The sequence below is a fragment of the Pygocentrus nattereri genome, chromosome 12, assembly GCF_015220715.1.
Source record: "Pygocentrus nattereri isolate fPygNat1 chromosome 12, fPygNat1.pri, whole genome shotgun sequence".
In the NCBI taxonomy this organism is placed as follows: domain Eukaryota; kingdom Metazoa; phylum Chordata; class Actinopteri; order Characiformes; family Serrasalmidae; genus Pygocentrus; species Pygocentrus nattereri.
In genome coordinates, this window is record NC_051222.1 from 41,188,784 (window position 1) to 41,212,808 (window position 24,025).

The 24,025-nt window shown below is 42.3% G+C and overlaps 1 protein-coding gene across 3 annotated transcripts in view; it reads right to left on the reverse strand.

Annotated features, from left to right (window-relative positions):
• LOC108433603 overlaps positions 1-24,025 on the reverse strand; it is a 66,854-nt gene that overhangs the window by 15,130 nt on the left and 27,699 nt on the right. For all 3 annotated transcript variants that reach the window (XM_037543395.1, XM_037543396.1, XM_037543394.1), the window contains exons 48-63: positions 23,763-23,869; positions 23,232-23,405; positions 21,952-22,157; positions 21,619-21,719; positions 21,422-21,540; positions 21,038-21,193; positions 15,710-15,924; positions 15,386-15,471; positions 15,150-15,277; positions 14,853-14,978; positions 14,512-14,705; positions 13,965-14,059; positions 13,718-13,848; positions 13,485-13,609; positions 13,153-13,270; positions 12,844-13,056 (exon numbers count right to left, since the gene is read on the reverse strand). In XM_037543395.1, coding sequence (XP_037399292.1) covers positions 12,844-13,056; positions 13,153-13,270; positions 13,485-13,609; positions 13,718-13,848; positions 13,965-14,059; positions 14,512-14,705; positions 14,853-14,978; positions 15,150-15,277; positions 15,386-15,471; positions 15,710-15,924; positions 21,038-21,193; positions 21,422-21,540; positions 21,619-21,719; positions 21,952-22,157; positions 23,232-23,405; positions 23,763-23,869 — 2,294 coding nt within the window. The remainder of the gene's footprint in view (positions 1-12,843; positions 13,057-13,152; positions 13,271-13,484; positions 13,610-13,717; positions 13,849-13,964; positions 14,060-14,511; positions 14,706-14,852; positions 14,979-15,149; positions 15,278-15,385; positions 15,472-15,709; positions 15,925-21,037; positions 21,194-21,421; positions 21,541-21,618; positions 21,720-21,951; positions 22,158-23,231; positions 23,406-23,762; positions 23,870-24,025) is intronic.

Consider the following 24,025-nt stretch of genomic DNA (forward strand, 5'->3'; position numbering starts at 1 on the left):
TATGTATTTAAGCCCTGTGTTTGCCCCTTGTGTTTGCCGGTCTTTGTATTGGTCTATGTTTGTTTGCTTGAGTCTGTTTATAGTTTGTTTGTCATGTCTGACCCACGATCTGTCTGTATTGGCTCACTGACCCTGGACTGTTTCGACCACGACCCTGGATTTGCCCCTAATAAATCTCGCTTATCTCAGCACATGCGTCCACCTCCTCGCTCCGCGTTACAACATGGCAGAGTTCCAAGACAAAAACCACTGCTGAGCAAAAAAGAACATAAAGGCTTGTCTCAGTTTTGCCAGGAAACATCTTGATGATCCCCAAGACTTTTGGAAGAATACTCTGTGGACTGACGAGACAAAAGTTGAACTTTTTGGAAGGTGTATGTCCCATTACATCTGGCGTAGAAGTAACACAGCATTTCAGAAAAGGAACATCATACCAACAGTAAAATGTGGTGGTAGAGTGATGGTCTGGGGCTGTTTTGCTGCTTCAGGACATGGAAGACTTGCTGTGGTAATTGGAACCATGAATTCTGTTGTCTAACAAAAAATTCTGAAGGAGAATGTCCGGCCATCTGTTTGTGACCTCAAGCTGAAGCGCATTTGGGTTCTGCAGCAGGACAATGATCCAGATGACACCAGCAAGTCCACCTCTGAATGGCTTAAGAAAAACAAAATTAAGACTTTGGAGTGGCCTAGTCAAAGTCCCGACCTGAGTCCGATTGAGATGCTGTGGCATGACCTTAAAACGGCGGTTCATGCTCGGAAACCCTCCAATGTGGCTGAATTACAACAATTCTGCAAACATGAGTGGCCCAGAATTCCTCCACAGCGCTGTGAAAGATGCGCTGCCAGTTATCACAAAAGCCTGATTGCAGTTGTTGCTGCTAAGGGTGGCCCAACCAGTTGTTAGGTTTAGGGGCCAATCACTTTTTCACACAGGGCCCTATAGGTTTGGATTTCTTTTTCCCTTAATAATAAAGACCTTCATTTATAAATTGCATTTTGTGTTTACTTGTGTCATCTTTGTCTAATATTCAAATTTGTTTGGTGATCTGAAATATTTAAGTGTGACAAACATGCAAAAGAATAAGAAATCATAGGCATTCTGGGACATGGCGTGAGTAGGTGCATGTGAGAGGGGCTCCCGACATTTATTTCGAATATACCTATTTTTCCTGTTATTTGACTGAGGTAACTTATTAATCCTATACTGTACACAACCTGGAGCATCTTCGGTTAATAAGATGGCAAGCAAAATGCATCTCCGAAATAAACCAGGCGATAAAGAAAGCGAAGTCATGATGGCAGCGCCATTATCGCCAACACTCCCGGAAGAGTTGGAAAAACTCCGCTCGGTACTGCGGACGGATATGGCAGACACTGTACAATCTGCATTAAAAACCGAACTTGAAAAAGCTCTAGCGCCTGTGAATTCTACACTGGAGCTAGTCAAGTCATATTATGAAACTCATGACGAGCGAATCCGTGGAGTTGAGGATGGCCTGAGTGACCACAGTGACCGGCTGGTGAGCGCTGAAGCAGCCATTACATCGCTACAAAATGAGAACACACGATTAAAAGAAAAGTTAGATGATCTTGAAAATCGCTCAAGGAGATCTAATATGAGAGTGGTTGGCATCCCGGAAAACCTGGAAGGTCCGGATCCTGTTAAATTCATGTCTGAATTTTTTGAAGAAGTTTTGGGACGCGACTTTTTTCCGAGGCCTCTTATACTCTCGCGCGCTCACCGAGTTGGTCCTAAAATGTCTAACGGCGCAAAAACTAGTCACACGAGACCAAGAGTGTTTCTGGTTCTCTTCCATGACTTTCAGGACAAACATCGTGTTATGAACCGACAGAAACGGGAGCTTCATTTTCGTGGTCACCGTGTGTTTCTACATGAGGATTTCAGCGCTGACCTGGGGAAAAAGCGAGCGGCTTTCAAAGAAGTGAAGTCCTTGCTCTATGAGAAAGGAGTCAGGTTTGGTCTCCTGTATCCTGCCCGGCTACAGGTGTTTCACGAGGGGAAAAGACATCTTTTTGAAACCCCGGAAGCAGCCAAAGATTTTTACCGTTCGTGTTGGGGTCACAGTGAGTCATGAAAGTACTGAATGACTTTTACCTTATTTGATTATGCAGCAGTTACATTGTCATCAGCTGCATTTTCTTAGTACTATGGAAAAATTTATATACGTTGGGCTTGATGGTTGTATTGCTTATTCCTACTCTTTAATTTTCTAGTTAACCTCTGATTTCCAGCTTTTGTTTTCAAATGGTTGAATATGTATATACATAACGGGTGTAGACATCACAAAGTTGGGAGCCACCCGCATTTAGGTTTGAAGTTGTAGAGAATGTTTTGGAAGTCTTACTGTTTAGTTATACCTGCGATCATCCTCTGTTGGGGATTTAGATCTAGGTTTTGGGTGTTAGATATTTTCTTTTGGTTTGTGTGGGGGGTGGGAGGAATGTTTGGGATTTGGCATGGCAGCTTTTTTTCTCTTTTCTTTTTACCAATGTATCTGATTTATGCCCATTCTTTGACCTATGCACTCTCATCCACAGTTTGTACACTTTCAAGGTCTCATATAATAGACCCTGTAATATGGCCACTATAGGTGCAACTGATGGAGGTCATCCTGTAAGATTTTTATCCTGGAATGTACGAGGCCTTAATGGCCCAGTAAAAAGAACTAAAGTATTTTCTCACTTAAAACAACTGGAGGCTGACATATTATTGTTACAGGAGACGCACCTAAAATTGGACGATCATAACAGGCTTCGTAAACCATGGGTTAACCAAATTTTCCATTCCAGATTCAATGGTAGGTCCAGGGGGGTGGCTATACTAATATCTAAAAGGGTACAGTTTAATCCATCCAGTGTAATTAGTGATCCTAACGGTCGATTCATCATTGTGTCTGGATCCCTTTTCCAGAAATCGGTTGTTTTAGTGAATATTTACGCCCCTAATTGGGACGATGTTTGCTTTGCGAATAAAGTCCTATCACTTATACCTAATTTGAATACGCATCAACTAATCTTTTCTGGTGATCTGAATTGTGTCATTGACCCACTACTAGACAGATCCAGTTCGAAGGGGCTTCCTTCTAACATGGCTAAAGCATTCTCAATGTTTATGCAAAGAAATGGCTGTGTAGATCCTTGGAGGTTCTTAAATCCGGCAGCTAAGCAGTTCTCCTTCTTCTCTCACCCGCATCAGACTTTTTCTAGACTTGATTATTTTTTTATAGATAGCTTGCTTGTCCCAATGACTGTAAAGATTAAGTACACTGCTATAGTTATATCAGATCATTCGCCAGTTATGATGGACCTGTGTTTTCCCTTAAACATCAGGGAACGCCCCTTATGGAGACTCAATTCCCTTTTGCTTTCTGATGAGAAATTCTGTGCTTTTGTTTCTACTAATATTGACATGTTCTTAGACACAAACAGACAGGAGTCAACTTCATATTCATTACTTTGGGACACACTCAAAGCCTATCTTAGGGGACAAATTATATCATATACCTCACATGTCTACAAAGGAAATAAGGGTGATATGCAAATGATTTCCCAATCTATTAAAGATTTAGATAAACAAATCTCTGAGAGTCCTTCTGCTGAACTTTATAAGAGCCGGATTGATTTACAGACTAGATTTAATTTGTTGTCCACCTATCATGCAGAACAGCTGATACACAGGACTCGTGCAATTCACTACGAATACAGCGACAAAGCTAGCCGGCTGATGGCTCATCAGTTAAGGCACCAAAGTGCTTTAAGGCTTATTCCACAGATAAAGGGTGCTGACCAAAGAATAACGAATGATCCAAAGGAGATTAATAACATTTTTAAGGATTTCTATGGTTCTCTTTACACCTCTGAATTCCCCACGGATGCTACAGACATGGAAAGTTTCCTAAACGACTTAGAAATACCTGTCCTCGACTCAGAAGAGGCTGATCATTTAGACCGACCTATGGGAGAGGAAGAGATTGACAATGCCATTATGGCAACACAAAATGGTAAGGCCCCGGGCCCTGACGGCTACCCTATAGAATAGGCCAAGCTCGCTCCACTTCTGTTAGAAGTTTTTCTGGAATCCTTGAGAAGTGGTTATTTGCCTCCGACTCTGTCACAGGCATCTATCTCACTTCTTCTTAAAAAAGATAAAGACCCTACTCAGTGTGGATCCTATCGTCCCATCTCTCTCTTAAATGTAGACATGAAAATCTTGGCTAAAGCGCTAGCATTTCGCTTGGAACTCTCTCTTCCCAAAATAATTTCAGACGACCAGACAGGTTTCATACAGAAACGTCACTCCTTTTCTAATATCCGTCGGTTAGCTAATGTGATCTATTCCCCCAGCACCACTGTAAACCCTGAGGTCGTTATCTCCCTCGACGCTGAGAAGGCCTTTGATCGAGTAGAATGGGCCTATTTATTCAGGGTTTTACAAAAATTTGGTTTTGGCAATACATTTATAGCCTGGGTAAGGTTGTTATACCACTCCCCTTCAGCATGCATTCGGACAAACCAGTGCCGATCAGACTATTTTCAGCTTATGCGTGGTACCCGTCAGGGCTGCCCACTTTCGCCGCTTCTTTTTGCAATAGCAATTGAGCCTCTTTCTATTGCTCTGAGATCAACTACACAGTTCCGGGGTGTTAAGAGAGGAGGTGTTGAACACCGTGTTTCTTTATACGCAGATGACCTTTTACTCTTTGTGACTGACCCAAATGACAGTAGTCCTGCAATTGTCTCTCTACTTGGTCGTTTTGGGGCCTTCTCTGGATATAAACTGAATCTCCAAAAAAGTGAATGTTTTCCGATTAATAATTCGGCCCTAGAGATTCGCCAGGAGTCCTTCCCTTTCCCCCTACGCCCGGATGGTTTTACATATTTGGGAATTCATATCACTCGTTCTTTCTCATCTTTGTTTGAGGCTAATTATACCTCTCAATTTAATCACATGAAAGCTGAGTTTGATAGATGGCGCAGTCTCCCTCTTACTATAGCAGGAAGAATACAATCTGTGAAGATGACAATACTACCCAGGTTTCTTTATTTATTTCAATCATTGCCGGTTTTCATACCCAAGTCGTTCTTCAGGTTAGTTGATCAATCAATATCCTCTTTTGTGTGGAAGGGTAAAGTACCGAGGCTTAATAAGCGTTATCTGCAGAGGGGTCGCGAGGTGGGTGGGATGGGCCTTCCAAGCTTCATTAATTACTACTGGGCATCCAACATCCAAAAGATTTTATTCTGGCTTCATCAACCCAATACGAACTGGTGTCAGTCTGAGATGAAATCATGTCACTCTTCAACACTCTCAGCTTTAGTTTACTCTTCCTTACCATTAAAGCTTTCCCAGTTTACTTCTAGTCCCGTAGTTTTATCCACCCTTAAAATTTTTTATCAATTCCGCCGTCATTATAAGTTTACTATGGCCTCAGCGCAGGGCCCAATACTTGGAAATCACATGTTCCAACCATCTCTTCATGATTCAGCCTTTAGGCAGTGGAGCTCGAATGGTCTTGTGTGTATTAAAGATTTATACACAAACAATGTATTTGATAGTTTTGACAGCCTACGCAGAAAATTCCTCATCCCAAACAACCATTTTTTAAATTATTTGCAGATTCGTCATTTTATTAAATATACATTCCAATCCTTTCCAAATAGTCCAGTGGAGACACCGTGGGAAAAGATAACTCTCACCTTTAAATTCAAAGGTCTTATCTCTGCATTATATTCCCAGCTGATGTCATTAGACATTCAGGACACGAATAAATTTAAGACCAGGTGGGAGGAGGAACTGGGTTTGGTTCTGTCAGAGGAGGATTGGGAAGAAGCTCTAAGCAAGGTCCACTCCTCATCGTCCTGTGCTAGATTGGGGTTAATACAGTTTAAAATTCTGCATAGAACTCACCTAAGCAAAGCCAGACTTGCTACTATTTACCCTGGGCTTAATGCTAATTGCAATAGGTGTTCACTGTCCCCTGCTAATCTGGTCCATGCTTTTTGGTCTTGCCCCCAGCTCAGTAATTATTGGGGAACTATTTTTAAAACATTAAGCGAAGCCCTTGAGGTACTATTAAAACCCTGCCCACTTACAGCCATATTTGGTGTGGCGGACGTGATAGTTAACAAAAGGCAATCGAACATCATCGCATTCACTACCCTTTTAGCCCGCAGGAGGCTCCTACTGGCTTGGAAATCCCCTAACCCTCCATCAGCTGCTACCTGGCTAGAGGACGTGATGCTTTACCTTAAACTTGAAAAGTCTAAATTTACTTTAAGAGGATCTGTGAGAAAGTTTTACTTAAACTGGGAACCTTTTCTGTCTTATTTTAAGAATATTAAGGTGTTACCTTGACAGAATAAGTGTGGACACTTTGACTGTGATTATGTGGGATGGATCATGAGTATGTTTAGCTCGATGTACATGATAATTTAAGGGTATATGAACATGTGACCTCGAGATAATGAGTGTGGATTTACGGATGTAGATGTGCAGTTTTATTTTGAATGATAAATGACTTACGTATTAGACAAGCTGCCTGTCAGAGGGGGTGGGGGGGTTAATTGGGGTTATGTTTGTTTTATCTGTCTGTTGTTATATTATATAATAATAATGGAAGAAACTGTCCGAACACATTTTCTCTGTACTGCATTTGCCTTCCAATAAAAAAAAAAAAAAAAAAAACATTACAGAATGTGTTTGGGATTAGTTTGGTCGTGAGGAGCAGAAAATGCAACCAACTTCTAAGACTGAACTTTGGAGGTTTGAAAAAAACATCTGTGCAGATTTCTTTGAAAAACTGAAAGCAAGTGTTCTGAAATGAACATGAGGTGTAATAAAGGCAAATGGTGAAAATGCTAAATACTGAAAAATTTGATATTATATTTAATTTTGGGGGCTTCTGTTAAATATGTTTCCTGCTTCTTTTTACTGATGTAAATAATTAAGAACTTATACTTGGCCATTTTGACTGGAAGTTAAATAAAAGAAGGATGGTCTCTGAAAAAAAAAAAAAAAAAAAAAGAATAAGAAATCAGGAAGGGGGATTCCGGTTCCGCTAGCGAGAGGATGGCAGCCTAATTATCGAGCTCTCGACGGTGTTTAAAAAATACCCCCCTAAATTTACTTTTTTGCTAACACCAGTGAATATTTGTTAAGATGGAAAGGGGAGTTGCTACTAGAAGTAGGAAAACCGCAAGTTCGGTGGTGGACGGGACCAATTCGAGTCGTGGTGACCAAGGCTATTCCCCAGAGCTAAACCCTCATGGCGGTGACACACCTGAGCCCAGTCTGCAACGTATCCTTGACGAACTTCGTGAATTTAGAAGAGACAATAATGTGCAGCTGGCGGACATTAAACAAGAAATACAAGGTGTGAATGATAGATTGGATGAAGCGGAGGAAAGAATAGAGGAAACGGAGACTGTGGTTAGGCTGATAGATCAAGAGGGCCGTGTACGCAGAGAGAACCTGCCGATTTACGGGGTGCCCGAAAACAAGGAAGGAGCAGATATGGTGTCTTTTCTGGACAACTTATTTAAAAAAGCAGTTGACCTTCCATCCGACCGCGACCTGGGGATTGAACGGGCACATCGAGCACTGACACGAAGGCAGGACAGCGCTCAGGGGAAGCCGCGTTCTATCGTGGTAAAGTTTGAGAGTTACCGTATTAAAGAGGAGATTCTTCGGAAAGCATGGCAGAAAAAAGAAGTATACTGTGATGAAACGCGTTTCTTTGTTGACCATGACTTCCCAACTGAAGTGCTTAAGAAACGACATGAATACGCAGATGCCAAAAAAGTGCTGAAAAGTGAATGCATTAGGTTTCAGACTCCGTATCCAGCAAAGATGCGGGTCTTTTACGACGGTGACACCCAGCTCTATCAGGATGCAGCAGAGGCGACAAGAGATATGGCTGCTCGTGGACTTTCTGTAACCGTGGTACCATCTGCAGCATCCCCGGACCATGAGGAGATTCAGCTCTTATCCTCCTGGCAGAAGGCAGGAAGACAGCGAGTGCGGAGCGGCGGCCATGAACCCAGTGCAACAAGTGACAGCATACAGAAAAGCAGTCACGCACGAATCAAGGAAAAGCTTCAGGGATTCAGAAGATTATCTGTGAGTAAGAATTGATGCTCCATGGTCAAGCCACAAAGCTTATGTTAAGTTATACTAGAAGAAAGAGTGGTATCCCCCACCCCCTCCCCTTTTACACATTTTGGCAGTGATTGAGTAGAGCCACTATAACTTCTTTGTTTACTTTAATTTAAGGGATCCTACTTTATTTTAGTTATTCTAATTAAAGGTCGAGAGAACCACATTTGTGGCATGCTTATATCTTTTTAACATACAACCTTGCTAGTGCGTGGACACTGTATAGGGCCCCACCATTGCAACGAGGTGGGATATTTCCCTATCGGGACCTGGACTACACAAGGACCCACAGGGCTCTTTTGATACGAGCCTCAACCTTGGAAACACGTGTTCTATTTTGTTCTCATGGAGACAATGTTAGCACTGTTCACGGTTTATTTCTGTTTAGTATTTGTTTTTCGGGAGAGATTTTGTTTGTGCATAACCTTAACGAAACTGGATCTAGTGGGAGAGTTGTCGGGGGCAACCACCAGGGTAAAATATTACGAATATACAGGACATTAAAATAATATCACTTAATGTGAAAGGCATTTCAAACCCAGTCAAGAGGAGTAAAATATTAACTAAAGTGAAAACGAAATTTACCTCTTACATCATTACATAGGAAAGTTAACAATTTAATGGAGGAATTGGGTATACTAGACCTTTGGAGAGACTTCCATCCCTCAAAACGTGACTACACCTTTTATTCATTCCCCCATAACACATATTCTAGGATTGACTATTTTTTTGTGTTTAAGAGAGATCGCTCCAAAATAGGTTCCTGTGACATTGGTTCTATAGATATGTCTGACCATGCATCTGTTTCCTGTGAAGTCCATATTAGTGAGAACCCACATAGAACATTGTGGAGACTAAACACAAATGCTTTGGATAACCCACAGTTTGTTGTTCAGATGAGAAAGGAAATAAAACAGTTCCTAGAGGAAAATGGGAAGGGGGAGGTCAACGCAGCAATAGTGTGGGACGCCCTAAAAGCAGTCATCCGTGGGAAAATTATATCTTGGTGTGCTTATAATAAGAAAATGAAACAATTAAGACTTTCTGATCTTAATAAAGAACTCAAAAATCTTGAAATGCTACATAAAAGGACTCCAAGCTCAAATTTGCTGATCAATATAAAGAAAATCAGAAATGAAATTAACCTATTATATACCCAGGAAATAGAAAAAAAGATGACTTTTGTCAAACAAAAATATTATGAATCTGGTCCTAGATCAGCAAAAATACTTGCAAGAAGGTTACAAAAACAAAGGGCAGATAACACCATATACAAAATAAAGGATCCAGCTTCAAATATTTTACAATATAAACCAGAAGAGTTACAAAACTCATTTGAGAATTATTACAAATTTTTGTACTCGCAACCGCCTTTGGCGAATGAACAACAGATTGAGGTCTTTCTTAATTCTCTTAATTTACCAAAGGTCTCTAAGGAACATAATAAAATCCTGACAGCCGAAATAACTGAGAAAGAGCTAAACGACGCCATTTCCATGTTGAAGGCAAACAAGTCACCTGGCCCAGATGGCTTCCCCTCAGACTGGTATAAAGCATTTCGAACCGAGCTATTACCAAGCCTACTTAGAGCCTGTAATACTGTATTTAAAGATTCAAAGATGCCACCCTCCTGGAATGAAGCGGTTATCTCCGTTATTCCTAAAGAGGGAAAGGATCCTTCAGACTGTGGAGCATACAGGCCTATTTCTGTGCTAAATGTCGATTATAAGTTATTTACGGCTATCCTTGCTAAGAGATTAGAAAAAATATTGCCAGAGCTTATACATACTGATCAGGCTGGCTTCATTTTACAGAGACAAACACATGATAATATTAGACGCTCGTTGCATATTATAGACCATATAGAACAGAATAATATACTGTAGCAGCCCTTGTGGTAAGTCTCGATGCAGAAAAAGCCTTCGATTCGGTCAGTTGGATTTTCCTACACAAAGCTCTTGAACAATTTGGTCTGCACTCAGATTTTATCGGGGTCATACGGACTCTATACAATAAACCTACAGCACAAATAAAAATTAATGGCAGCCTCTCGAATACCATTACGCTGTGGCAAGGAACGCGACAGGGATGCCCTATTTCTCCGTTGCTCTTTGCTCTTTATATTGAACCCCTCGCACAATGGCTGAGACAAACAGAAAATATTAGGGGCATCAGTATAAATGGGGAGGACCACAGAGTGGCTCTGTATGCAGATGACATTTTGATATATTTAACTGACCCCTCTAAAACATTTTTAGAACTAATGACTCTTTTACAAAAATTTGGCAATTACTCTGGTTAAAAATTGAATGTACAAAAGACTCAATTGTTAGCTTTTAATTATTCACCTCCAAAATTATTGAGAGATAAATTTCAAGTAAACTGGGACCAACGCTCACTGAAATATTTAGGCATACACCTACCAAATGATGTCTCACGGCTTAAAGAAATAAATTATTACCCCCTTTTGGAAAAAATTAAAGAAGATATAAATAGGTGGAACTCCGTTTCCTTTCTTAGCCTGAGTCATAGAATTGAATGTGTGAAAATGAACATTCTCCCACGATACCTTTTCTTATTTCAAGCGCTCCCTGTAGAAATCCCACTAAAAGAATTTTCAGAAATAGATAAAATTATATCTAGGTTTATTTGGCAAGGGAAGAAACCTAGGGTTAGATTTAAAACACTGCAGCTGTCGAAGGCAGGGGGGAATGGGGCTACCTTACTTTAAAGGATATTACTATGCGGCCCAGATTAGGCCCCTTTTTAGTCTGTGTTCCTCACAATTCTATGCCAGGTGAAAAGATATTGAACTTTCAATCATGAAAGACCCCCCTGTACATGCAGCTCTGGCTTATACACATTTAGACAAGCTTATAAAAGATATTCAAAACCCATGGATTAAAACCCAATTAAAAATCTGGAATAAAGTAAAAGGAGAGTATCAGTTGGATGATAAAATACAGATAATCCAATGGTATGCTTTTGACCCTGGATTCAGGCCTAACTTACTGGATAACCATTTTAAAATCTGGATTTCCAAAGGAGTAACAACATTCTACTCACTAACGGAAAAGGGGAAATTTAGGGAATTTGAAGATTTGAAAAAGGAATATCAGCTCGAGAACTCAGACTTTTTCAGATACCTGCAAGTATGCAACTATTTTGAACATAATATTAAACCCAAAACAGACCTTAAGGATCCCATATTAAAACAAATTTTGAGTGTATATGGAAATACTTCGGTTAAAGGGGCTATTTCCAAGATCTACAAAGGTCTCTTGATGAAAAATACCCACTCCACAGACTACATTAAAGTAAAATGGGAAAGGGAATGTAATATGACAATGTCTACAGAAGAGTGGTTGGAGTTGTGTGAGTTTCAATGGAAATGTACAAATTCCCATATATGGCGTGAGTTTAATTGGAAATGCCTTATTCGCTTTTTTATAACACCAAAGCAGAAAGCACATTTTGACCCAGTAGGTGTTAAGTGTTGGAGGTTGTGTGGCTCTTGCGAAGCCGATCACTGGCATGTATTTTGGGAATGTCCGAAAATAAAACCATTTTGGGCAGAGATTCACAGAATTCTAACCACTATACTCAATAATAAAATACCATTACAGTTTTTTCACTTATTTTTGGGGAATTGTGATTTCCTGTCCAGATCTGCAGATAAGTACCTATTTGCCATCTTTACATCTGCTTGTAAAAAAGCACTCACAAGATGTTGGATGCTTCCCGAGCCTCCCACAGTCTCAGCCTGGATAGACATTGTTAACGAGATCTATATAATGGAAGCAATTACCTTTGCTATTCGCCTTAAGAAAAGTAAATTTATTAATCTGTGGGTTAAATGGGTCAGATACATAAAGCCCTTAAAGCCGGACTTTGTAGAAGTATTGAATTAATGATCATGTGGGCCTGGTTTTTTGTTTACTATGTCTTTATCTCATTTGTCCTCTACACTCGCGTCCTAGGTAATGTAGAAAATCTGTATATTGTGTTATGCAGTTTTCTTTTCTTTTTTTTTCTTTTCTTCCTCCCTAATTGTTCAAAATATTTAATTTGTAAATAAAAAAAAAGGACAGCAAATGGACAAATATTATTCCTGTTCTCCTCTGTAACTTTCTCTGTTTTTGCTGCCTCAAAATAAAAATAAAGAATTTAAAAAAAAAGAAATCAGGAAGGGGCAAACACTTTTTCACACAACTGTACATGCAAACACCATAGAAGGAAGGAAAAGGAAAGGAAAATGTGTAGGGCTATTACCTTACTCAAATAAACATTCCATTTACTATACATTTTAAAATAGTTAATGTATTTCAAAAAAACTAAAAGCCTTAAGTCAACAGTTTTCGATGTGTGGCAAGTTCATATCCATGATACATTTGGGGAACAGAAAATGTTAGACAGGAAAAGCATGATAACAATGGTCTATGTCAGATTTCCCAGTTGGGTGCATTAATTTTGTGTTTACATCACCATGACAAACATGTCATGTGTCTTCTGCACAAATGGACCTAAACAGTAGTATATTGAAGATACATTTGAAAAAATAAACAACATAGGACAGTTCCAGAAAGATTAATTCAAAAATTCATCTTAATTAATTTACAAAAATTTTGAATGGCAGTGTAGTGTAGTGTATTTTGTACACTCACACTGAAGCCAGCATTAGTGATGCTCTGGATGATGTTGTTGACCTGACCCTGGTTCCAGCCTGTGATGAAGCTCAGTACTGGCAGGGTACTGTTAATGACACTGGGCGAAGCAGCACTTATCTGGCCTTCAGTCAGACTGACACTCTGATTGCCGAGCGACTGGATGGTATTCGCTGTCAAAGTGGGGAAGTTTGCCACAAGAGCAGCTGTGACCTGAGTGAAGGAGGATTATGGGTAACTCACACTATTACAGAATGACTGACTATGGAACACAAATGGTGATAACATTGGCCTAACTGATTGATTTACCTCTGGACTAATTCGCTGGCAGGATTTCTTGATGCTGTCCAGGATGGTCTGACTGTCTGCACCTTTCAGAGACACAAATGCAGAGCCAGGAGCTCCACACAGGAGGACACCTGGCAAACTACACATAATAAGAGAAACTCAGACAGATATACAAACATACATATGAATACACAAATATATAACACATGGAGCAATAAACATGAGGGAGATAAAGATTAAGTCCTGCACTTATTGATGACTGATACAGTATTTGTTGTATGTTGTGGTATCTGAGGGGACTGAAGTTTGGATTCTGAATGTATAACTGTAGTATTTAGAGTGTAGTGTGGTACCTGAGTGGACTGAAGTTAGGATTCTGTATGAACAGCTGTGTGCCGTAGTATGTGGTGACGTTGGCTGCAACTCTCGAGTTGTTAAACAGCTGAAGATTCTCTGGGTTACTCAGGAAAACACTGATCTACAGTAAACAATCAGATTCAGTAAGCTGTCCATTGACTTGCGTCTGTTTATGTTAAATGGATAGCTAACATTAACAATTAAAGGTTTCCATATGCAAGTTTTTTACCTGGCTGTCTGATACGAAGGACTGGAGGTCAGTGAGAGAGATAAAGGTAATGAAGAATCCAATGTTGTTGGCAAACCAGGCAGTGGAGTTTAGAAGAGGATCAGAAGAGTTATAGCATTGGGGAGAGCCATCTGCAAGATACAGAAAAAATCCCATATATACACATACATGAATGTAAATATGCACTTAATAAATGTGTAATATCTCTTTAGCACAAAAAAAAAGAGAGAAATGTTGCTGCACTTACCTATGCTGTTTAGGTAAGCCTTTATAGAGCTGTACACATCAGCTGGGGTGAAGTCAGTACCTGAGAAATTATAGTTCTTCCCCAGGACTGAAATCCTGCTCATAAACAAGAAACAAGAATAAACACAAAAAAGAAATTTGTACTAATCTCTTCTTACTAACTTTCTACCTTCTAATTAAGTCTCCCCATAAACACAAAGTGCTTCTAACATGGGAGGGTGAAGGCCAGCCACAGGATCTTTTCATACTGCCACTAATGCAATGTTAATGGACTGCTCAACATGCTTGGAGGAGAATGATGTTACATCAGATGCCCACATTGACTAGCATCACACTGAGTGATAGAGGGAGAGGATGGGCCATCATACCGTCCAAGAGAGGGTGAGGACAATCATGGTCTCTTGGACTGAACTTATGATCACCTCATAATAAGGCCAATGCATAAACTGTTGTGCCACTTGAGAGTCCAATTTAACTTTTTCAGATAAAAGAGGTGGTGTTATTTGTGCTGAAAGAACAGTTTCACACTACTTAAAACAAAGACTCACAGTTTCCTGTATGACAGGCAGGAGGCGCCACTGAGCTGGATGGGGCTGATGAGCTGAGAGCTGAGGAGGGGCAGGTACTGAGCCAGTCTGACATTAAACCACTGATCCACCTCATCCTGAGACGACGCGCTGAGAGCACGAGACCAAACGCACCCCAACGTCTGTCTGCCCACAGCTGCAGATACAACTGGCTGCTGCACAGAGAAACAGAGGGAGGAAAAAGAGGGAAAGAGGCAGAAAAGAGAGATTTACATATGGACCACTGCAGTAAATGAGTCTCAGAGAGTGAAACTGGGAGAAAACCTGCAGAAATGAATGAATGAAAGAGGACACAGCTGTACCGTCTGCAGGTACTGGTTGGTGCTGTTGTAGTTGTTGAGGAGCGTGCAGAGGTCTGACCCGTTCCTGACTGTGTTCGGCCCATTCAGAAACACGCTCAGTTCTGCTGGAGAGATGGAGCCCAACAGCTACAGAGCACAGAGGAGAGCAACTCAGTCATTACACAGAAAAAGATACATGGATGAATTCTCATCATTACTGACTGATTTATTCATGGACTGGTTACTAACAGTATTACTGAATGACTCATTGACTCTATTACTGGCTGACTCTAAATCCTGCATTTTCCTCAGCAGTACCTCTTGCTGTCGGCTGCCTGGGATGAGGGACAAAAAGGTACTCAGGTCAGGAAACCCAAAACTGAGGAAGGAGTTCTTGAGGAAGGCATAGAAGCTCCCGCCGCTGTAGCAGCCCAAACCATTCGGCCCTGTGGCGCATAAAACAACAAACAAAACGAGACCATCAAACAGATCTGTGTGTTGACCTTTTTGTTTGAAATATTTGTTAATATTAATTAGTGAGCAAGAGGGCATACCCGTAAGGAGTTGCTGGATGTTGCTGTAGATTTGAGTCTGTGTGTCACTGCTCAAAGATGATCTCACAGAGTCCAAACTGCTCACTCTGTTACAGCACAGGAACAAGTTCATTTAAGCACAGTCATGCTTAACAAACAAGACAACTCACTTCCACTTCCAATTCCACATTAAACATTCAGCAAAAACAAAACATTGCATTATATCTGCTTTTAGAACATTACACATAATCTTCATCATCATCATCGTTAACTGCTTAATCCAGATAGGGTCGTGGTAGACATGCTCTTAGAAACATTAATGATATTTCTGAATATGTTTCTTACGCTGTCTGTCTGGTGTTGCAGCTCCTGCCTCTGATGATGTTGAAGTATGGTGTTACATCTGCAGAGGAGAGGCTGGAGAGGAGCGGCCTGAGCCGAACATTCACCCACTGCTGCACTTCTGAATCAGCAACTGCTGCAGAGGACAGTCCACCTCTCACCAGAACAGTCTGGAGGAAAGCTTCCTTCACTTCACTGGAGTACAATGATGAATTCAGCTGAGAAAAAGAGATTTCAACATACATGAGGAGAAGATGTAGGAATTGCATACAAAAACTGCTGTGGGATCACCACTGGCAAATCAAGCAGATGAGAAATGCCATTATCATCATCATCAATAACCACTTAATACAGGTTCATGCTACCAGTTGGGAGAGCAGAGACTCCCAGATGACCCTATCCCCTGTAACTTCCTCCAGCTCATTCCGGGGGACCCTGCTCCCAGGCCAACTTGAAGATATAATCAAGTTGGCCTTGATATAAGATATAATAAATAGGACCCGCTGGAAGACCCCGGGATCTCGCTCCATTAGGCTGTGCTTTATAAACCACAGAAGTGTAGCCTGCCACTCTGCAAAGAAAGCTAATTTCCGGCGCTTGTATTTGCGATCTCATTCTTTCGATCATTACGTATAGCTCATTACCATAGGTGAGGGTCGTGATGTAGACCAACCAGTAAACAGAGAGCTGAGCCATAAGGCAAAGGATCACAGCTTTAAATAACTCAGAGTGAAACTGACTGAGAAACAGTAGAAATTGATTAATTAAAAAGGACACAGGTGTGCTGTCTCCAGGTCCTGGTTGGTGCTGTTGTTGTTGTTGAGAAACATGCAGAGATCTTATGGCTCAACTCTCTTATAGCTCAGTTCCCTCTTCACCACTACAGTCCCGTACAGTGACCACATTACTGCTGCTGCCTGTCTCAGCCTACAGCTGATCTCACAATCCCTCTTTCTTTTGAGCAAGACCCTGAGATACAAACTCCTCAGCCTGGGGCAGGTCCTTTCCCCTTACATGGGGGCATCCATGCAATCCAGCCAAAAAGACATCATCATCTGCAAATAGCAGAGACACCACCCTCTGGCCTCCACACATAATGCCCTCCTGACCTCGGCTATGCCATGACACCCTGTCCATGAATATCACAAACAAGAGTGGAGAAAAGGCACAACGTCAATCTGTGAGAAAGTGAAAAGCTAGTCAATTGTTCTAAAGCCAAGACTGAATCTGCATTGTTCCTCCTCAGTCAAAGGTCTGACAGTCAGTCAGTCTTCTTTCCAGCACCTTGGCATACACTTTCCCAGGGAGGCTGAGCAGTGTGATACCCTGGTAGTGGGCATATACCCTCAGGTTCATTTTCTTAAAAATAGGGACTATGACCACTTGTCTGCCAATCCAAGGGTACTGTTCTCAAGGTCTATGCAACATTTCAGAGGCATGTCAGCCATGACAGCCCCACAACATCCAGAGCCTTAAACATTTCTGGGTGAATCTCATCCAACCCCAGTGCCTTGCCACTGAGGAGCTTGCCTACTACCTCACTGACCTACACCAGGGAAATGGAGCCTGACACACCAGAAGCTTCTGGCTCTGACTCCTGTGATGAAGGCATGTCTCTTAGATTAAGGAGTTCCTCAAAGTGCTCCTTCCATTGACCAACAATATCTTCATTTGAAGTCAGAGTTTCTCCATCATTGCCAAATACAGCTTGGGTGAAGCCACCCAGATGACTCCTGAGTTGCCTGGTAGTTGTCTAGAACCTCCTTGAAGCTGACAAACGTCTTTTTCCATGGCTTTGCCAAATTCCTCCCATGCCCTGGGTTTTGCTTTCTCCACCATTGCTGCTGCCGCCTTTTTTGCTTGTTGGTACAGGTTGTATGTAAAAAGCTAAGAACTGTCACATTTCATCAATCTCATCAATCTCAAATCTCCTTCTTCACTTCTTAAATCAGTCAAGGGTGTCCAGATGGGGCAGCAGAAGACTGAAGCCTGAAGAAATAAAAAAAAAACTCCAAGCATTTAGAAGATCCATCAGGAACATAAGCGCTCTAGCTGCCCCACTCATTTCTATGTAAGACATCCAGTATTTGGTGTGAAATGAATGACTGTGAAACAAATTTACCACAGCAACTACATTCAATATACTGGCACCCTACCTGCTCTGGTCTGTGATGTAAATACCTGTGGTCAGTTCTGTTTAGTACATGCCACCAAGATATTACCATGCCATTTCCTGACTGGTTACCTAGTTATTGTGCTGTATCATCTACAAGCAACTTGAGTGCTTCTACAGGGGTTAAAGTAAATGATTCTGATATGTATAACTCACTGCGACCCTATTCCTATGGGATCCAGTCCAAATTGTCTCTGTGATTGATGATTAATTTCACAGGGCTGAAGGGAAAAGTTACAGAGGGCAGTTCATTGATGCATACAAAAGGCTGACCACCAGTGTAGCACACATTCTATATTTTCTCTGAATGACCACCTGCTGTCTGCAAGAGATCTCAACCTTAAAAGCTGAGCACCAGGTTGGTGGCTCCTTCCAGGTGCCAAGTAGGGCAAATGATATTTACTATAATTAGAACATGCCTCATAATTATCATATCTAAGGTCTTCACTGAGGCAGATGATCCCCAGTTCCCTAGCTGATGTGGTACCCTTGTGGATTCCAGGTGTCTCCAGGACTGTATCCAGTACCCTGACTTGGCTGATGCAGTGCCTCATGATGCTCCTCCGCCTGCACTCCAGATTGATGGTTCTCCTGCTTATACAGTGAGGACCCTTATGGACTCCTGAAGACGCAGGGGCCGTATGCAATATCTGGTTATCTGAGAAGGATTCAGCCTTGAAGAGCACTGCAGCATTCTGGGTTTGGAGCAAAGCATTAGGTGTGGTTCTGTCATAACCTTCACCAGTGCCTGGTACACCCCCACCGGGAGGCGTCCAGGGGGCATCCATTACTACTGCCACCTGTCCCAGCCTGCGGCCGATCTCACAATCCCTCTTCCCATCACGCGTGAACAAGACCCTCAGATACTTAAACTCCTCCACCTGAGGCAAGACCTTTCCCATTTACATTTACAGCATTTAGCAGATGCTCTTATCCAGAGCAACTTACAAGAAGTGCTTTGTCAATCTAGAGAAAGTATCTTTGCTAGTTACCAATAGCTTAGAGAAAAAGACAGTCCTGAGCTCAGATACTGCTAGAAACAAGATGTCACTGCAGACACCAAGAGAAAAAGGAACAGAGTTGAACGCAGAACTCTGTGCCATTCAATGCAATACAATTACAATAAGATACAATACAATAAACTACAATACAGAGTGCAGTACAATAAAATAAGTGCAGCTTATAATTCAATGCTCATTTAAATGCTGTGTAAAGAGATGAGTCTTCAGTCTACCTTTGAAAACAGCAAGAGACTCTGCTGTTCGGACAGCCAGTTCATTCCACCACCTAGGTGCCAGTACAGAGAACATTCTCGATGCTTGTGCCTTGAAGGATGGCGGATCAAGCCAAGTTGTACTCAAAGCTTGAAGGGCTCGTGGTACAGTTCAAGATTTCACCATTACCTGGAGTGGACATGCCATCCTTTTCCGGGCTAAGACCATGGACTCGGAGATGGAGGAGATTTGGAGGTGCTGATCCGCATACCAACCGCTTCACACTCAGCTGCAAACCACTCCAGTGAGCGCTGGAGGCATCCATGTGATTCAGCCAAAAGAACAACATCATCTGCAGATAGCAGAGACGCCACCCTCCAGCCTCCAAACACATTATGCCCTCCTGACCTTGGCTACGCCTTGACACCCTGTCCATGAATATCACAGCAGGAGTGGAGACAGGGCACAACCCTGCTGGAGCCCAAAGCCAACACTGAAAGGGTCTGACTTAATACTGAGTATATGAACGCAGCTCTCACTCTGGGAGTACAGAGATCGAATGGCCCGGAGTAGTAGCCCTGGTACCCCATACTGCGGGAGAACCTCCCACAAGATATCTCAGGGAACCTGGTCGTAAGCCTTCTCCAAATCCACAAAACACATGTAGACTGGGTTGGCAAACTCCCATAACCCCTCAACAATCCGTGAGAGGGTGAAAACCTGGTCCATTGTTCCACAGCTGGGACGGAATCCACATTGTTCCTCCTCAATCTGAGGTTCAACTATCGGTCGGAATCTCCTTTCCAGCACCTTGGCATAGACTTTCTTGTGTTCAAACCTGGTGTTCATTATGGACAATCCATGCCTGGCACAGAAGTCCAATAACAATTCACCATTCGGATTTAGATTGGGCAGGCCGTTCTTCCCAATCACACCTCTGCAGGTCTCCCAGTCATTGCCAACTTGAGCACTGAAGTATCCCAGTAAGACTATGGAGTCTGTAGGCGGGACCCTTTCCAAAACCCTGGCCACTTGCTCCAAGAAGGCTGAATACTCTGACCTGTTTGGTGCATAGGCACACACAACAGTCAGAGTTTTCCTCTCTGCGATTTTAATTTGCATTGAGGCGATCCTCTCATCCACCGGGACAAACTCCAACTGCATAGCCGTCAGCCGGGGACTCCCCACTGAGTATCCCCACTCCTGCCTGGGGCCTCTCACCCTGTGCAACCCCTCAGTAGGAGAGGGACCAACCCCTATCAAGGAGTTTGGTTCCAGAGCCGACACTGTGGGTGGAGGTGAGCCCAACTATATCTAGTTGGTACCTCTCAACCACCCGCACAAGCGCCGGCTACTTTGCCCCTAGTGAGGTTATATTCCATGTGCCAAGAGCCAGTTTCTGCCTCAAGGGCCTAGGCTGCCAAGGGCCCCCCTGCAATCTCCCACTGCCTGTGCAGCACTGCACCGCTCCCCCATGCTGGACGTTGCGGGTGGTGGGCCCACATGGTCCCCCCACATTGTCTCTTCAGGCTGAGCCTGGCCGGGTTACGTGGGCTGCCTGGCCACCAGGCACTCGCCGGGGGACACTACCCCCAGGCCTGGCTCCAGGGGTAGGTCCTGGTGACCCTATCCCAGGCAGGGTACATGGTATTCTGTGCCCATTTTTCATGGTGGGTTTTTGGATCGTGTTAGTCTGGGTCTTCACTCCAGACATGTTCGTCCTGGGAGACCCTACCAGAAGCATATTGCTCCCAACAACTTAGCTCTGAAGATCCCTAGACCACACAAGCCCTTCTGCCACAACAAGGCCCCAATCCAAAAAGGATCATGCCATGTACACACTAGTTTTGTTTTGTTTCAATTTCCCCCATTTAAAGAATCAAATACTTGCATTGATAGAAATAGAAAAAAAAATTGAAGGTGGTAATACAGAGAAGTAAGTACCAGGATGTTGGGAGTAACGACATCAAAAAAGGAGGCAAACTGGTTCAGGCTAATGGCTGCCATTACAGTGTCTACATCCTGAGGACCATGTAGTTGAGATGGGTTGGAGCAAAGCTCTGCCAGCTGGGATGAAGTCAGAACGTCTGCTGCCTTCACCTAAAAGAATGAGACAGAGAAATGAATGTGTCAGATGAAATTAGAGACAGTATATAAAGCAGAATAGCCATACTCCATAAATAGAGACATTTAAGCAACTAAAGGGCATAACTGTAACACACAGAGTTAATTACTCTAATTCCAGCATTTCAAAAATAACAATACAGCTTTTATAATCCTACCATCAGAATACTTATCAGAATGTGTGGTAAATGTTAAGTAACTCACTCCATTGAAGTCACTCTTCAGACTGATGATGTCAGAGAATGAGGTGAAACTCCTGAATTGGCCAAAATTCTTCACCAGCCAGTCTGTATCATTGCTTACTGACTGCACACAGGACTGACCTGAAATGCCGGGTTATATTAGACCACCTCCTCATACACATAAACAAACAAATAAGTACATACAAACATTTAACAAACCTTGGTTGGACTGGTGCTTGAGGTAGTCCATTGTGTAACTGAAGACAGTTTTGGACTGTGTTGTAGAGAGATCACTGTACACATTATCAAGCCCTTTCACTCTGCAAACCCAACCACACATGAGTCAATAAACATAAACAAGCAAATTAATTTATGAATGAGTGAGTGAATCAATGGAAAAGACAATGAATGATGAATAAATGAATCAAGTACTAAATGAAATTTCAATGAATATGTGTAGGTGTGTCTATAGGCATGCATACAATAAAACAAAAGTGTTCCTAGACTGTGTATGTAAACACAGATGTGAGTGTATATAGAGTAAAAACTCACATTGCCCTGTAGGAGTTGCAGCTGATGTTCCTGGGAATGACTGACAGGGAGTTTGGACCAATCCCTGGAAGGAAGAGACGGAGATAGGTCTGGAACCACAGGGCAAAGTCCTGTGAACTGAAGGTCTTGAATTGGGGCACCAGAGCTTGCAGTGTCATGTTCAGAATGAGGTCTGACACTGCTGGAGGGATACTAGTCACGTTCATCTGAAAACACACAGAATTTTGGGTAAGGTCCTGAGACAGACTTCAAATGTCGATACACTGGGCGGCATCATTCAATGTCCATCCATCCATCCATCCATCTTCTAAGCCGCTTCTCCGTCAGGGTCGCGGGGGGGAGCTGGAGCCTATCCCAGCAGTCTTCGGGCGGAAGGCAGGATACACCCTGGACAGGTCGCCAGTCCAACGCAGGGCAGACACACAGACACAGACAGTCACTCACACACTCACACCTAGGGGCAGTTTAGCATGTCCAGTTGGCCTGACTGCATGTCTTTGGACTGTGGGAGGAAACCGGAGAACCCGGAGGAAACCCACGCAGACACGGGGAGAACATGCAAACTCCACACAGAGAGGACCCTGGTCACCCGGCCGGGGAATCGAACCCAGGCCCTCCTTGCTGTGAGGCGACAGCGCTATCATTCAATGTGTTTAGTGAAATAATAAATGTGTCTTTTCAAACTTAATGTATTCATTATTGTTTTTGTCTGGTTACAGTATAACAGTATAAAGTGTTTTAGTAAGCTGTTGAGCTTTCAGAAGCTTCATGCACCTTGAAATACATTCTACAAGTCTCTGGAACTGTACTGGAGTGATTGGATGTTTCTTCTGAGGCAAAAGATATTGCCTCATTTGGCATTTTTATGGTGGTGGAGACAATGTGTAAGTGTCTTAGTCGTTCACTGAGGTGGAGATTTGATGACTGCAATGGTCACAAAATATGATATATATCATTTTCATACTTATTAAACCATTTAGTTACCCCTTGCGCCCTGTGTATGGGGACACTGCTATCCTTGACAGAGACCACTCTCTCTAGGATGGAAATGTTTCAGCACAGGAGAAAGGTGATCAGGCCACTGGACTCTCTCACTGTAGAAGTCAGGTACTCAGGCTTGTCCAATTCTCTTGGTGTATGCTTGTATTTTTACGCATGCCTCAACGCATGGTAGGGTGTTAACCGCTTAATTGTATCATGCAGTACGCCTGTCTGGAAGCATCTACACTGTGTTTTTCCACTCATTTAAGTTTTTCCTGTGATATCCCAGATATTCTCACCTGTATTGCACTCTGGCTAAAAGCTGTAAAGAAGTTGCCGAGTTGTTTCTGGTCTGAAGACATGAGCACACTGCTGAACACCTCTTGAACCACAGACTTTTCCATCAGTCCCGAACCCGGCTGCAGGATCAGCTGTGCCTTCTGTTCACCAGTCAGTACATCTAATACTGCCAACTACAGGACAAAACATATATATATATACATATATCTTAACCTCTGTAACCACACTAGGAATTTCCCACAAACCAGGATTTCTCAGTAAAGCTGGATAATAAGAAGATGATTGTTCAATATAAACATTTCTGATCTTTCCTCCTGTTGACTTTAAACGTAAGGTACAGAGAAACTTCTATTTTGTGAAATATCACCCAGGTCTACTGAGCTGTGCTAAAAGGCACTGTAAGGACCAAGAAATATAGCAGCTACCAGCTGTCTCCAATTAAATGTGGTCTTAAACATTATATGAGCTCAACAAAGAAGATCAGTGTGAAAAGGGTAAATTGCTCCTCAGAGTGAGAGATGGTAATTTACCCAAGAAATGTTGAATTCTTTCAGCTGAGCACTGGACACGTAGCTGGAGAAGTAGCCAAGGTTAGTAGTGAGCCAGTCTGCATCTGTCTGGATGTTCACTCTGCAGGCTGCATGACACCAAGACAAATATGTTATAAGAGCAACATATGAATATTAGTTTTTGAGCACTGAATTATGTATTGATTGTAATATATTATACTGCACTTATGTATTATATTGTATTGTATTGTAGTGTATTGTAATGTACTGTATTGTATTATAGT